This window comes from Rissa tridactyla, chromosome Z (genome assembly GCF_028500815.1).
Source record: "Rissa tridactyla isolate bRisTri1 chromosome Z, bRisTri1.patW.cur.20221130, whole genome shotgun sequence".
Classification (NCBI taxonomy): domain Eukaryota; kingdom Metazoa; phylum Chordata; class Aves; order Charadriiformes; family Laridae; genus Rissa; species Rissa tridactyla.
This window is the reverse complement of record NC_071497.1, coordinates 17545286-17560652: the sequence shown is the minus strand read 5'-3', so window position 1 is coordinate 17560652 and position 15367 is coordinate 17545286. Positions and strand designations below refer to the sequence as shown.

Genomic DNA, 15367 nt, shown 5'->3' with positions numbered 1-15367 from the left:
TAAAAGTGTGGCTATTGCCACAGGGTGAGGAATGCAAATTCTGGGAACACCTTCAAAATTGCAGTGTGTGCGTCTGTGAATCTGAAACAGAGGTAAGGGCAAGGCAGGCATGGCAAAACTATGCAACAGTGAAAGGTTTGCTGTATGAGTACCACTGTGGTCTTGAGCTTGACATGCAAGCATTTATGCATAAAAACATACATGCCCCTTTTCCAGGGAAAGAATTCCCTTTTCTCCTGTACCACCATCCACTGGTTTGGCACAGAGGCAGCATGAGGGTCCAGTGGGGGTTCTCCATAGAGTCCTGCAGAGGTCACATGGTGTGGTGAATTGACCTTGGCTGGACACCAGGTGCCCACCAAGCCACTCTATCACTTCTCTCCGGGGAAAATAAGATGGAAGAAGACCTCATGGATCAAGATAAAGGCAGTCTAATGAAGTAAAAGCAAAGGCTGCATGCAGAAACAAAACAAAAGATTTATTCTCTACTTCCTATTAGCTGGCAATGTTCAGCCAGTTCCCAGGAAGTGGGGCTTCAGTACACGTAGTGATTGCTCCAGAAGACAAATGTTGTATTAACAAATGGCCCCCACTGCTTTCTCTTACCTTTTATTGCTGAGCAGGCGTCACGTGGTACGGAATATCCCTTTGGTCAGTTTGGGTCAGCTATTCTAGCTATGTCCCCTCCCAAGATATTGCCCACCCCCAGCCTACCGGTAAGGTGGGGGAATGTTGGAAAGACAGCCTTGATGCTATTTGAGCATTGCTCGCAGTGGCCAAAGCACCGGTGTGTTATCAGCACCTTTCCAGTTACTAATACAAAGCACAGCACTGTGAGGGCTGCTATGGGGAAAATTAACTCCACCTCAGCCAGGCCCAATACAGATGGACAGCAGGAGCTATGCAGCCCTGGCTCTTAGCTGCTTGCTTGTAATTGTCAGTCCAGTGCTTTCAGGTGCTGCTTCTGATCTCCCCCACTGGGAGTATCTCTGTACTTTCCCCTTTATGCTGTGCTTGATCCTTCTGGATTGTGCGCTTCTACTATGAGTAGTGTGGCTAGTTTCTAGGCAGGCACTTGGTGACTTCTTCCTGTTTTAATGTAAACAGTCAGGCAATTGTATAACATTCAGTCATTCTCTGTTGTTAAGCAGGCTCGCCTTCTGATGGAGGGGATGCAAACTTCTCCACGTTTAAAACTGTTAGATCGAAGGAGCAGATTGTCTTTGAAGAGTGGCTGTTGAGTTCCTTATTTCTTGTTTCCTGCTGGCTTCATAAGGAGTCACTCAGGCTATGTGCAGAAGGTCTTGAAACTGATTAATGAGAGGAGCCTTAGGCAGATACTGTCCTTTGCTCTCTGGCGCTTTGCCTCTGTGACAGTAAGGCGAGGAAAGCATCTGTGATTCTGTAACCTTAATTCTCTCTACAAGGGCTACAGAGAAATGGTATTGAAGCATTGGAAATTAGGTACTGCTGCCCTGTAGCTTGCAGACAGGTGAGTGGGACAGATCAGGATGGCCAACTCCTGACTTTCGTAGCAGGGCTATAGAAGGGAGAGCCTAAAGGGCATTCCTCTGTGCCAGTCGTCACTTCATAGATAACAAGAATCAGAGATTGGTTCAAATCTGCCTTTATTCTCACCCTGAGCCTAGCAATTTACAGACATATCAGCTGGCAGCTGGCCCTGTATCAAATAGCTGTGGCCTTTGCAGAGTTGCAGCCTTCCATGCAGAAGAGAAATTGTTGCTCTCTGAGTGCAGACACATGTGGTCCATTGCTCAGAGCAGTCATAGGTTTTACCGTTGTTACTTATCCCCATGCAGGTTGTATGTATGGTGCTAAACATAGTGGGATTTCTTTATTGGACCGTGTAGTGATGTGACCATTCTCTCCTAAGAATGGCCACAGGGTATCTGAAAGTCAGAGATTAATGTTTGCATATATGTGATCTTTCCTTAGGGCGTTCTGAGTGAAAGAGCCTGACTAACAACATCTGAAATACTGTAATGCAGGAAATGAATTATGACTTTTCCCATTTCCTGCAATACTAAATAATTCATTAGCAGACACTGAAAAAAAAGTGTGTAAAATCAGATACATTCTGTTTGCAGTTCTTCAGTATCCCATAAAGGAAAAATTAATGTTAGTGTTTCAACCAGTGTTAACAGCTGTATCCCATTTTGCATATGTTTTTAATTTGCTGATCTCTTTTCCTATTTTATAATCTAATCCTTAAAGGTACCCCATTGATTCTCTTTTTTTTTCTATTTTTTTTTCCTTTTTCAAATTTGCTTTAATATGTAAGTTGTATTTAAAACCTTCTTTTAGATATTTGCTGGTGATTTGTGTGGGGAACTATTGTGAGCAGTATTACCAGCAGAAATTTGTATTTTAACTGTGGATTGAATTTGGCTGTTGCCTTTTCTCCTATAAAGTATAATATGTGACACACTAGGAGGAAGAAGGGAGTGTCTCAAAGAATTTTGTTTCAGAGGGTTTTCACCATCCACTTGGCTGAATTAGCTTGAGGCAGTGCATTTGAAAGTAAAGTGATAGTGGGTAACAATTCCAGTAGTTGTCAAAGTGGCTGCTGGATGGTAATTCCTGCAGCATGTTTTACCATTGCCATGCAAGGAAACAGTTTCTCAATTGAAAGAAGGGAGAAAAAGGATTCTTCTGTTTGCAAGCTACCAATGCATGTGTGTAATCTTTCTGAGAATACGTAGACATCCTGTTCCAGGATTTTTCTGGTTCAGTTCACACCTCTTTTGTTCAGGAAGCAGTCCTGTTCAGGACAGTCGTATAAATTCCCATCCTTTCAATGTAAGAATGCAATGATATGAATAAGCTCTATTTTGACTAGCTTTGTGGTAATTCAGACTTGATCCCTTCCCTTCCTGAAAGCTTACTGTGTCCTTTTTTTCAGAGATTACTTGCCTGACTGTTAAATTTAGCTGATTCTTGCATATAATGTGTCTGTTTCTGTCATTTAGGAACAAATCATCATTTCAGCGTCTTGTTAACAATAGATTTTCTCTATAATTAGTTGACAGTGCTCTACTGGAGTCACAGTTTTACACTCTTGGGCTCAATTCTGAAAGATTTGTACAACAGGATTACAGGTAGTCATTAATATCATACTGATGTTTTTATTCCCTTGCAGGAATGCCATGGTTTTGGATTTGTGTCAATTTCTTGCTTTCTCTTCTGTTTTCTACCTGTTTTTATCTCAGAGCATGTTTTCTGCTTTTCTAGGACAACTAAAAGACATTGTACTTTATACGATGGGCAACATTCCACTCTTTCAGGAGTATGTCATATTCCAATGGCAGAGCCGTTCTGCACCAAAACCAGAGAGGTTAGTGAATTCTGTAATAGTATTTAGAAATGTTATTTTTATGGCACTTACTCATGATGTAGTAGTCTAATTATGCATTCTTAGAATACAGAGGCAATCTGCACCTATTTATTCCTGTTCCTCAGTGATGTCATGGTTTCAAGGAAAAGTGTAACATTTAGAAGACATGGGAAGTAAAAGATCTTGTGTCTGTAGGAGCTGTCTTCCTAAGGGAAGATGAGAGTTGGCAACCTAGATTCTCACAGCACCTTAATAACAGGACAAAAGATCTTTATTTATCAGGTAACAAGCCAGGAAAGCAACAAAGTGGAGAAAGCAGGAAAGTTAGTTGATTTTTGTTCCTAATAAAACTGTACCTATGGTAGAGGCACTCTACATACTTCATACAAATAATTAAATAAATAGTACTTTAGCATTCATAGAAATTATAATATTGCTTTTGTGCGTTGTAGCAGTGGGTGGTGGTGGAGAGTCAAGGCTTAGTTTAAAGGATGTTAAAGATAGAAACAAGCCACATGACAGTAGCCTTTTATTCTTAACTGTTGCTCTTAGTTCTGTCACTTCAAGATATTCAGGCTTTAAAACCGCTTAGACTAAGCAGTGTGAAACACTGCTCTGTTTTTCAGCACCTTTATAAACTCTGGGAGGAGTGTATCTGTGATTAAATATGCCACCTTAGCTTATTCTTAGACCTGAGGAAAAGGGAAGATGAAGACTGAACTGTGCATTTTGTGCTGTTGTGGAATGCTCTGATCAGAAGCTGTAGGGAGGTACATTCTGCAGGGACACAGCAATACTTAACGGAATCTGTCATAACTATCCAAGAGGCTTGTCCTCTGTGCAGTCAGTTACTACACTGAGCAGGACAATATTGAATTGGGAAGCAGGTGGCCCAAACTATACCCAGAGCATGTATAAGTATTTGTACTACTGAGCTATTCTGTTATTGTCACCAGTACACTTCAGTGTCATTATAGCCTTTTTTATTAATTGGCTGTGTGGTTTTGAGATATCAACCAGCAAGTCCACAGCACTGTTAGCAGACCAGTGCTTCAATGCACTAGGGATCAAGGTGTTTTGCAATTTTGAATCTCATGAGGAAGAAAACCGCTACATGTTATACATATGCATGCTTTTGCCCTTCTTCCATTGAGCAGCAAATTATTCAAAATACTTCATGCAACAAGAGCTCTTACTAAAGATTAGTTGGCATATAGTTTCTTACTGACTTTGAGCATGTCATGTCACAACAGATCAAAGGAATTTATTGAGAGCTAACTGTACACTTTCTGAACTGGAATAAAGCCACATGTTATTACTGAAATGATTGGCAGTACTTCACGCTGTGTCTCTTTCTCATTTTTTGAAAAAGGTAAGTAGATACGCATAAGCCATTTCCTGAGGTTGCAGGAAACACGTGCCAAGGCTAGTTTTCATTCGATTGTTAAGTAGCTAGAGACAATACTCTTTGAGTATTACATTCTTTGAAAAGCCAACAGAGAAATGCTCCTTTTGAAACAGAGAAAAAACATTTAGGTACTTCCCAGTCTTACGTGATCATTATCTTATTAGCCTATGTGTTCTAATCAGCCTAACAGATGTTTTAAAGAACACATGGGTTGTGAGGCTGAAAAGGGGTACTTTCACTTCGTTTGAAAATACCAGATAAAAATGACTTAAGCTTTTTTCCTGGAACTATCCCTGAAGATTTTTGAGATCATTTCATCAAAGTTTATCCTAATTCAGGGGAAATTCATACATAAACGCAATAATAATAAAGCCAAAACTATGAATGTAGTAGGCTAATTAAGGAATTTTGCATGAAAACATCTGAAAACTTTGTATTGTGTATGTGCAAATATGTGAAAATACTCTGGTTTATTTGGTTTATGCACTGTAAATTAAATGAGAATTTGAAAGAAGTTTATCTTTTCTCCAGCTGCAAACTTTTGAATAACATAGGGTGCCCTGGTTATTGCTGCTTTCAGAAACTGGAATTTACTGCAACATCTTAGAGAGTAAAGTTGGAACTTTGTAAAGAGTTTCAGGGAAATACTGCTCAACTGTAGCTTAAGTGAAATCACAATTGAAGTTGTCTGTTGATGTATTAGCAATGTGTAATTAACTGGCATTCAATGAATCATACATTCAGAATGCATGTCAGCAATAAACCACAATATTAGGTGTGATTAATATTACATTAACTTACAGCATGTTAATAAACATCTACAAATTTCTAAGTGTCCTTCTGTCGCTAAGCCCCAGAAGCTCTGTTTTACCCTTACACGCGTATTCACATGGTGGCATCCACAGATACCTTTCCCCAGCACACGTGGGTTACATGCACACCTGCCCTCTTCTGGGAGTGCAGGTTTACCTGGTTACACGCATCAGGAGTGGGAGATGTGGGTACTCCAGCTTTATCTGTACTTGGGCTGCTCCACACAATCCACTGATCCCACATGCCAGCAAGGGGGCACCCCACAGGGTCACACATAGCACCCTCAAGGTATCACTGCTGGTTGCACCTCTGTATGGCAGGTCCACCAACTGGCAGGAGGGCAGACTTCTCACAGCATTTTGCAGGGAGGCCGCTCCACCTTGCCTGTGTGAAGGTCGTGATGCTGATAACGCAGCTTCTGGTGGTGTCAGACTAGGTTTTCACTGCTGCTGTGTTATGGTCTCTCCTGTCCTGTCACAATTTTTCATGCTGCTTTTATACTTCTTTTCGAGCTTTGCTTTTCTGTTGATGGTCATTTTAAACAGATACCATCATAGTTATGGGTGTCTTAGTCCCATTTACACATGCTGGTATAGTCTTATTCCTACTGTACAAACTGGTGTTAGCCAGGCCGTTTACCAAGAGAGAAAGTAATGATGGTTCTGCTATATACAAGGTCCTAGTTGGATCTGTAAAGATTAATGTGAAGTACATGGTATATGACTGACCACTCAGTCACAGGCATGGGAAGACATGGTAGTAATTTCTCTGCAGATTCCCAGAGTACTCTTTGAAGTATATGTTTGTAAAGTTTTACTTTCAAAAGGTGAATTTCCTATTAGTGTTCTCACCTGCTTAACTCCACCGTGTGGTAATATGGAAATTCCATGGAAATTCTGTATGGAAAATGCTCAGTGAAGCATTTTCACCATTCTGTTCTCAATGTAAGCACAGGCTAAATATCGCTCTAGCTTCTTGATCTGCATTGAAAATGGTAATCCAACTGATACTAACAAAATCAGATGAGTTCAAGATTGTTCCTATTAGCAGGACTATTAATTTGTATTGCTGGATAAGGAAACTGAAACTGATCCATGGTTTTGGACAGCTGTAACCATATGAAGCTTGACTGCTTTGTATAAAGCTGATTTCTTTTGTATGTAATTTTTTTGATGGGATGTAAAAGCAGTGCACCAGGGGAATTATTTCCTTTTCCTGATATTGGCATGTTTTGCAGGTTCTTATTGAGACTGCCAAGAAGCTTGGGCTCCAGTGTCATTCCAAGGGGACGATGATCACAATTGAAGGCCCGCGTTTCAGTTCTCAAGCAGAAAGCTTGATGTTTCGCAGCTGGGGAGCTGATGTTATCAACATGACCACAGTGCCTGAAGTGATTCTTGCAAAAGAAGCTGGAATGAGTTATGCTAGTATTGCCATGGCAACAGATTACGACTGCTGGAAGGAACATGAAGAAGCGGTGAGTGAAACTTTTTTCTCTGGGTCTTGTCCTGAAGGATCTGGGTTAGAACCTGTGGGTTTTGGTAAGAGATCACATACTGAACTAAATCTGTTCTTACTTACATCAGTATCGGTGAGTTATTCTGGATGAATGATTGTGAAAGTAAGAACAGAATCAATTGTTGCTACCTCATTTATTTTCATAAACTTACCTTGCTGCTAATAAACCTTTTGTCTCCTCTTGTCTGAATCAGAAGGTCTGTGTGTATGAAGCTTGTCAGCTCTGTTTATGAGCTTGTCTTCCCATAACTGGTCTGGTGTTCTTTCTTTGCAGCTCTGTTGAAAATGATGGATCTGTTTTGGTTCTCCTGTTTGTGTAAAACGTAATCAGACATTCACCCACAGAGGAAAGAACTTTTTATCGGCTAAAATGATTGTGGCATTTTAAGGCTTCATCTTTTCACATAGAGATGCATGAGTTAAATGAATTTATTTTAGTATTTAAAATGCATGCCATCCAAGTTGAGAGGCGCCACTTAGTTTTCTTGTATTTCTAGGTTTCAGTGGATAAAGTTTTAAAGACGCTGAAAGGGAATGCAAATAAGGCTACTAGCATACTCCTTACTGCTATACCTCAGATAGGTTCCATGGAATGGACTGACACCCTGCACACCTTGAAAGTAAGTACACACATGAGGCCAATGAGTACTGGGGACAGTGTGTGCATATATATGCATAATATAGGTATATGCTCCAAGATGTTTCTGCTTTAATCATAACTTCTTAGAGTAGATGCCTCAACAAACCAAATCCATTCAAGATAGGCAAACAGATTAAGACTCTCTCAAGCTTTATGGCAAAGATCTAGCTTCAGTTTTACAAGTGTTACAAAAAGTAAAAAAAAAAAAATAAGGACATCTATATATGGTTGGTGAAGTGTTATCCTTCACAGCACAGGTAAGATACAAATCTATGTGAGTATCCAAATGAAAAACCTGTACCTCTACTCAGCTTTAGCTTAGGTCTTAGAACAATGGAGAGCCAAGTGGAGAAGACTGAACGAAACCAAAAACATTGTGCTCTTTAGTATGTAGAAGGAGAGAAGTCTGTTACAAGATAAGGGTAATAACCCCATTGAAATTATTAGAATTGTGTTGTCCTGCAGGTTTAAGATCCACAGTGCATGAAAAAATGAACATGGAAAAGAAAAACATTTCAAAATACATTGCTGAGGGGATTTTTAGGCAGAATTTTTCTTAGACAAGAGTTTATTTACATGTTTTATATCATCTTTATTTCACAGACGTGCTTGGGATTCATTTCTGGCCATAGCATAGAGGGAAAGAACAGTGTTTAAATAGTTTGGATGTCTATCCAACTTCTCAACAAGCTTTTTGTGACAAGTAGGCATTTCCAAGAGTACAAGAGTGTGAAGCGCAAAGGAGGTGAGGATCACATTAAGATGGTGTGGGAGACAAGGAAAGAATTGAAATATGAAAGACAAAGAGCAGACAGAAGTGGGCCATGAGGATCTCTGTTAGTTGAAGCAGCAGCAGTCTGAAAAGGAGGAAGCCTGCTGGGGAACCTTTTGAGAGTCCAGTCTCTGATAACTCTCCTCTCTTGTGTTCTTTCTTTATTTTTTTCTGAAAATCACTGTGTTGACTGAAATTTGGATGGGTAACAAAAATGAACAGAGACATGTACCTGAATTTGTCTCCCTGAAATTCAGCTATCAACAGAACTGCATATGCTGTAAAAATCTTTTGTGTCTTCTGATCGGGATCAAATTTTCAGTTTTGTTACCCATGTAGTTCTCTTATCAGTGACTCTTAACTCTAGTTTAGTCAGTGTCCTAAAGGAAAGACACACTAAGCAAAATTCACCCCAGACACTTTTTAAGCGTACTTGACCAGGTCAGGTTTGCGGAGGTCAAACCTGAATCCTTGAAATTACTATTTTGCTGATTCTTCTCTAGAAAACCTACTTTTTATTAGGAGGCCTTGGATTATGTTTATAACTCTTCCTCACCTGGTTCTCTGAAACAGCTATTTTGATGTCTCCGCTATAAATTTTTAAGAGGTAACTGACTTTTCCCTTTCCCCTTTGCAGTCTTTTGGAAGTTGTGTCATGGATGGGTAAAGGAGACAACAGAATCAGTATTCCTTTTCCCCTCTACTACACAGAAAACATTTTCAGAGGACTGGACCACACTTTTTGTTTAATATAGATGCTTGGCTATACGAAAAAAAAAAGAGTTTGAACAAATAATCTAAAAAATGTGCCAGATATTCCTCAGCTACTTTAGTCATGCTGGCATGCAAGGAAGTTTCCCAAGTATATAATGCCGCTTAGGTACTGAGCGATATGCCTCCAGTTCTGCAGGTGTCCTTCAGTAAACAGTGTCCTGTTGGTTCACCTTGCATGATTGTCTTGATTCTTCATCAGGAGTAAAAAGCAGGTGGCTGGGAAGAGCTGGCAGTAAGTTTGCAAGGTTTCCCTTTAATGAACGCTAACCCTTCTTTTAGTTCATTGTCAGCTGTTTAGAACACAGATTCAAGTGCTTCTTCCAGCTTAGTCCCAGAACTGCTGTTTGCTGAAAGTATCATGCACCAGAGGAAGGGTCACTCCATTCTAGTGTAGCTTCTTACACTCTTTCCCTTAAGCATCTGCTACTGCCTGGTATCAGTGATGAATACTGAGATAGTTTCACTTTGGCTTGGCAGTTCTTATGTTTTTGTGCTCTTTGCTGATAGTGGCTGGTTTGAGCGATAATATACTGAGAAAGGGAGTTGATCTGAAGGCATTAGAAGAACTGAAAACAGGTCTTGGTATTGGTATTGCAAGTGGGACTTGAGATTTTATGTCAGGAGAGGAGTAGTCACAATTGTTTCTGGTTTAACACAACCAAGTACCCTGGAAAAGTAACAGGAAAACCTGAGGTTTTGGAGTCTTCCTCTGATCTCTTACTTATGAAGGGCAGGAAAGGCTAAAAACCTTTCTGTTTGAAGCATTAAATAGTGGTAAAGTAGATGAAGGATTGGTCCTAGGCTTCTGTGTTAGTGAATAAGGAGAGAGGCAATTATGCAATACAGCAGAGAGAGATACGTATGCATGTGCCTCTGTACTAGTGTGTGGTTGAACCCTCAAGATTTTAAAAGATTGTTCTCTTTGTAGATGTGATGTGTTCTTCTGTACATTTTAATCTGGGCATTTTGAAGGTCAGATGGTATGGTTTTTCGAACTGATCTTTTTCGGAGGTACCTTTTCCTAGAGCTCAAAGGCAGCACCACTTGCATGCCCTGTGGTAATGTAGTAAGGAATGCAGGCAAGGAAGAGCTGGGCAAGAATGCAGCTGGCAGTCTGCCATCAGTGACGATGTAAAGCCATGCCAGCCTACATCCAGGCTGCAGCTGGCCATTTGCCAATGTCTGTGTCTATTGCTTGGGGAGGCATGTGAAACCATAAAGCTCTACGTGGACGCAACTTTTCCTTTATGAGCTCTGTAATCTGGCTGCCCTGCCTGGAGGAACTTCACCAGGCAGGAGAAAATATGCTGCCAGTCTGTTTCCATAGCTGCATTTATCAGTCTCCTGCCGTGGAGGTATGCATCCCACCCACACACGTGATAGTGTCACCTCTGAATCTCACAGTAGTCTTTAGGAAACCCTGGAATGTTGAAGCAAAAGTTGAAGGGCTGGTTTTCTGCTAAAGGATAGGGCTGCCTGCCATCCATTTCTTTTCATGTGTCTTTTCATCTGAGATATGCCAGTGAGTTTAAGTGTAGTTTGAATGTTAATATTTTTTAACTGCCTAAGATGTCTGTAGGCCAGTATTTCCGTATTTCCTGGCTTTGTTGCTGTAAAAAAAGGTAATTCTCCAGGCTTAGGTAGAATGACCTTGAAAAAAAAAGTTTGGAGCAAACTCTTCTGCAGGCATAGCATCTTCCTACAGCCTGTCATTTTGAGGCGTGGCCAGAGTACAAAGCCCTTAATGTTTCAGAACAGGGTATGACCACCTTGTATTTGTCTCATGGATCAGGAAACACAGGTGATGCTATTGATCGCAGTGGTCTCAGTGATTTCTGGCTGGTGTCAGGGAAATTTCTGGATAGGATGAGACAGCCATGGGTGAGGATCTTCTGTTCACTGAGAAGAGTTGTTTAGTGATGTGATGATTACTGGCAGTTGTTGCTGTAATGCTCATGAAATAGTGACGTTCAGCATCCTGTGGGGAGTGAGGAAGGCAAGTAGTAGAGTACAGATGCTGGAGTTCAGCTGAGCATACTTGGGTTTAACAAGAGAAGTAGTAGGTATTGTCTCATGGAAAGCAGCTCTGAAGGGGCAAGGAACTACAGAAAGCTGGCAGGACTTTAAGGGCAGCATTCTCCAAGCGCAGGAGTGATCCACAGAAAGACCAGTCAGGAGACTGACTTGACTAAACAGGAAACAGCTCCAGTGCAAAAACGCAGCATTCAAGGATTGGAAGCAGGAACAAGCTACAGGGAAGTAATCCAGAAGCAAGAGCAGGCATGTAGGGACGTTTTCAAGTTTGCCTGTAGTAGACAGTAGGACATCAAAAGCAACAAGAACGTCAGCCACTGCATTGGTATCAAAAGCTGATCAAGTAAAATGTGGGCTTATTGCTGAATAAAGTAAACAAATCAGTGACAACAGACAGTTTCAAAAGGAAACCAGCGTAGTAGATTTTTTTTTTTAATCTTTATTAGGAAAAGTATTGGTGAGAGAGAAAGAACAGTCTCGTGGAAAAGAATTATAACTCATAACAACTGGGAATTGAGCTGTGTACCTTTATTACAGTAAGGTTCAACACCATGAGGATCAGGAGAGAACTTGTACTGGGATGATAAAAGGAATGGTGTGTTAGAACTGATTTTTCTTACAGCATGCGTGTAAGAAAATCAGCTTATGGTAAGGTGTCAGACCTTCTGTGAATGCTTCTCAGATAAACTTCTGGACTCTGTGAGGATATTAACTGCTGATATTAACTGCCTGTTTTGAACTTCTGTACTAGCCTATGTGAAATTATATTTGTCAGACCTCTGATACAAGAAATAATGTTGTACTTTGATAAGCAAGCTTGGTAAGTGAATACTGTGGGATAGTTTAGATTGGATGAGGTATCTATAGATGTGTTTCAGCACCCTTCATCATTGACACACTTGGACTTTAATATGTTTGGTAGCTAACAAGTTGAAGGGCATAAAGGTTAACATTTTTCAGTCATTTTTTCTAGTCTGTCACAAACTGAACCTGATGTTTGTAATTTATGTATGTAGAGCTGATCTTGTAAATACACTTAAGTCACTTTCTTCCTCAAAAAATATCTCAGTGAAAACAGTGAACATACTTATGTGACTACAGTGAATTGGCTCAGGTGAATAAGGTGGAGGGGGCAAATTCATCAAGGCTTCACTTCATCTGTAGTTGCATTGGTCTACATACTGTGGTCCTTGCAGGTTAAGGACCTTTTGAAAAAGCTGAGATTGAAGTGTTTCTCAGGCCCTACCCTTGAATGTGGCTGATGTCAAAGTTGCCTGTCCCTCCATAACACAAGTATTTAATTCACTCCAAATCAGTGCACCTTTAGAGAACAGTTTCTATTCTTGATAGCTGTTCTTCAAAATTGATGAAGAAACATGTAGAAATCACTTTCGTTTAAGGAACTTCATTTTCAGAGCATTCTGATTATATTTGTGAAGACCTTTCAATGAATTTGGTGCATGTAAGCCAGTATGCTAGCCTTAAAAATGAAAAGCAAGCTGCACAATTTTTAATTTGTGGCTTGTGAGCCTAAAGTCCTTAACTTAGTGTTTCTGCAATATGGTTGTGTGGTGGGTTGACCCTAGCTGGATGCCAGGTGCCCAGTAAAGCCTGTCTAAAACCCTAAACAGTGTCTAAAACACTAAAACCCACTCTATCGCTACCCATCCTCAGCTGGACAGAGGCAGAGAAAATGGGACAAAAGGCTTGTGGGTTGAGATGAGGACAGGGAGATCCTCAGCAATTGCTGTCACGGGCAAAACAGACTCGACTTGGGGAAATTAATTCAATTTATTGCGAAGCAAATCAGAGTAGGATGATGAGAAATAAAACAAAATCTTAAAAAAGACTTTCCCCGACCCCTCCCTTGTTCTCAGGCTCAACTTCATTCCTGAATTCTTTGCCTTCTACCCTCAAGTGGCACAGGGGGACAGAGAGTGGGGTCTGCAGTCAGTTCATCACACACTGTCTCTGCCTCCCATTCCTCCTTGTTCTCTTCCCCAGCTCCAGCGTGGGGTCCCTCCCATGGGAGACAGTCCTCCACAAACTTCCCCAGCGTGAGTCCTGCCCATGGGCTACAGTCCCGTGAACTGCTCCAGTGTGGGCTCCTCTCTCCATGGGGTCACAGCCTCCTTTGGGGCATCTGCCTGCTCCAGCATTGATCCTCCATGGGCTGCAGGTGGATATCTGCTCCACCGTTAACCTCTGTGGGCTGCAGGGGCACAGTCGGCCTCACCATGGTCTTCACGGACTGCAGGGGAATCTCTGCTCCAGCGCCTGCAGCACCTCCTCCCACTCCCTCTTAACTGACCGTGATGTCTGCAGGGCTGTTGCTCTCACGTATTCTCATCCCTCTCTCTGGCTGCAGTTGCTGTTGCACAGGTTTTTTTCCCCCGTTCTTAAATGTGTTCTCACAAAGGTGCTGCCACCATCACTGATGGACTTGGCCTTGGCCAGCAGTAGGTCCGTCTTGGAGCTGGCTGGTGGTGGGTCTGTTGGACATGGGGGAGGCTCCTAGCAGCTTCTCACAGAGGCCACCCCTGTAGGCCCCTCGCTACCAAAACCTTGCCATGCAAACCCAATACAGGTTGTTGTTCTCAGTACCAGTACACCTGTTACAAAGTTGTAATGACAAGTGATTGAACTGTTGTAGGGTATGGCCTCCTTCTAATTCTTTTAACGCTTGTGGTGTTGGATGAAGTTGGAGATACTATGCACATGGAAAGAGTTATGCCTGTTTGTAATCTAAATGGAAGCTATGTAGTCTGCCTTTACATTGAAAAGTAAGCCTGCTCTGTATTGACAGAGGAAGCATTCATCTACTTTGACTTTGTATTTCAGACAACAGTGCAGTGTTCGGTCATCCTGCCAAAGCAGTAACCACTTGGATGGACCTTGAAGTTTGTGTGCTTACAAGGAAAAGGGGATCATTTTTGAACTTCCAAAGGCTATAATATCTTCAAAAATTGTTACAAGCATAAAAGAATGGAGTAAACGTTGACCAATGATAATGTGTAAGACAGCTTTTATAATCTTTATCATGCTTGATAATATGTAAGATGCCTAAAGTTAGATTTTGAGTATGTTTTAAACTTGGAATAGCTATACTATCAAGCTGGATCAGACAGTGGCTGAAGAAAAAGTTAGTGAGTTGTCATCCTCTACTCAGTGATACCATTTAGTTGATGAGGAAAGGCTAGGTAATTGTTGCAGTTTCATAAAATAAGAGCTAAGAAAGCAGATTCACAGGTATGCTATTTGCTTTGCAGTTTCTGCCTCCCATCTTTTCCTTCAACAAAGGAAGGCAAATGGTTACATTTCACTTCAGAAACATACCATAAAAATTTCAGACAATTTCAAAATAATATTATACTATTTTTATACGTTATGCATATTTTTGTTGTTTTTTTTTTAAAAAAAAGCAGTGTTCTTTGTGTGCTAGGAGACGTGGTTTAGTAATTGTGTTGGCTCTTTCACGGCAGCAATTGTGTACTGAATGAATGTTCTCATTAAAAAAAAAAAAATTATGTAATGCCTAAGCCAGATTTGTGCCTGAAGATGTACTTCCGTGACTTACAGAACTGTACAGAAAAGTACTTAACTGCCAGTGTTCTGAACACTGTACTGGCCTTTTGCTACTTCATTGATATGAGGGTTGATTGAACCTTCATTGATATGGACAACTCTGGGTTTAGTTGGTGTTCTAAGTGATGAATGTGCTTGAGTGCTTTGAATGTATGCATTTCATTTTTTAATACAATTTGACTTCAATAAAATAATCTGCTGCTGCTTGTGTAGTAAATAAAAGGAATGGAGCCTGTGCTTCTCCAAACTGTGTGGAAATTGTGGGGTTTTTTTATTTGTTTCTAGTCATTCTAATCACATTAGTGAGTGAATTTTGTTCGTCTGACAATGACTTTTGCCATTCACAGAACAGGTTGGTGGAGATATCTAGAAAGACAACTTCTAGAAAATACTGTGCTGCTTAAAATTTCTGGTTCTAAGTCCCTGAAAAACCAGGGATTGCTGAGACGTAAGTGAATCAGAATGCCA

The 15367-nt window shown here is 40.8% G+C and overlaps 1 protein-coding gene across 3 annotated transcripts in view; it reads left to right on the top strand.

The window, feature by feature from the left end:
• Positions 1 to 15367, top strand: part of MTAP (methylthioadenosine phosphorylase) — a 35845-nt gene that overhangs the window by 17934 nt on the left and 2544 nt on the right. For 2 of the 3 annotated variants that reach the window (XM_054185933.1, XM_054185934.1), the window contains exons 5-7: positions 3253 to 3355; positions 6814 to 7053; positions 7592 to 7714. In XM_054185933.1, the coding sequence (XP_054041908.1) occupies positions 3253 to 3355; positions 6814 to 7053; positions 7592 to 7714 (466 nt within the window). Of the gene's footprint in view, positions 1 to 3252; positions 3356 to 6813; positions 7054 to 7591; positions 7715 to 14155; positions 15151 to 15367 lie in introns of those variants that run through there. The other variant, XM_054185935.1, reaches the window with a different exon arrangement.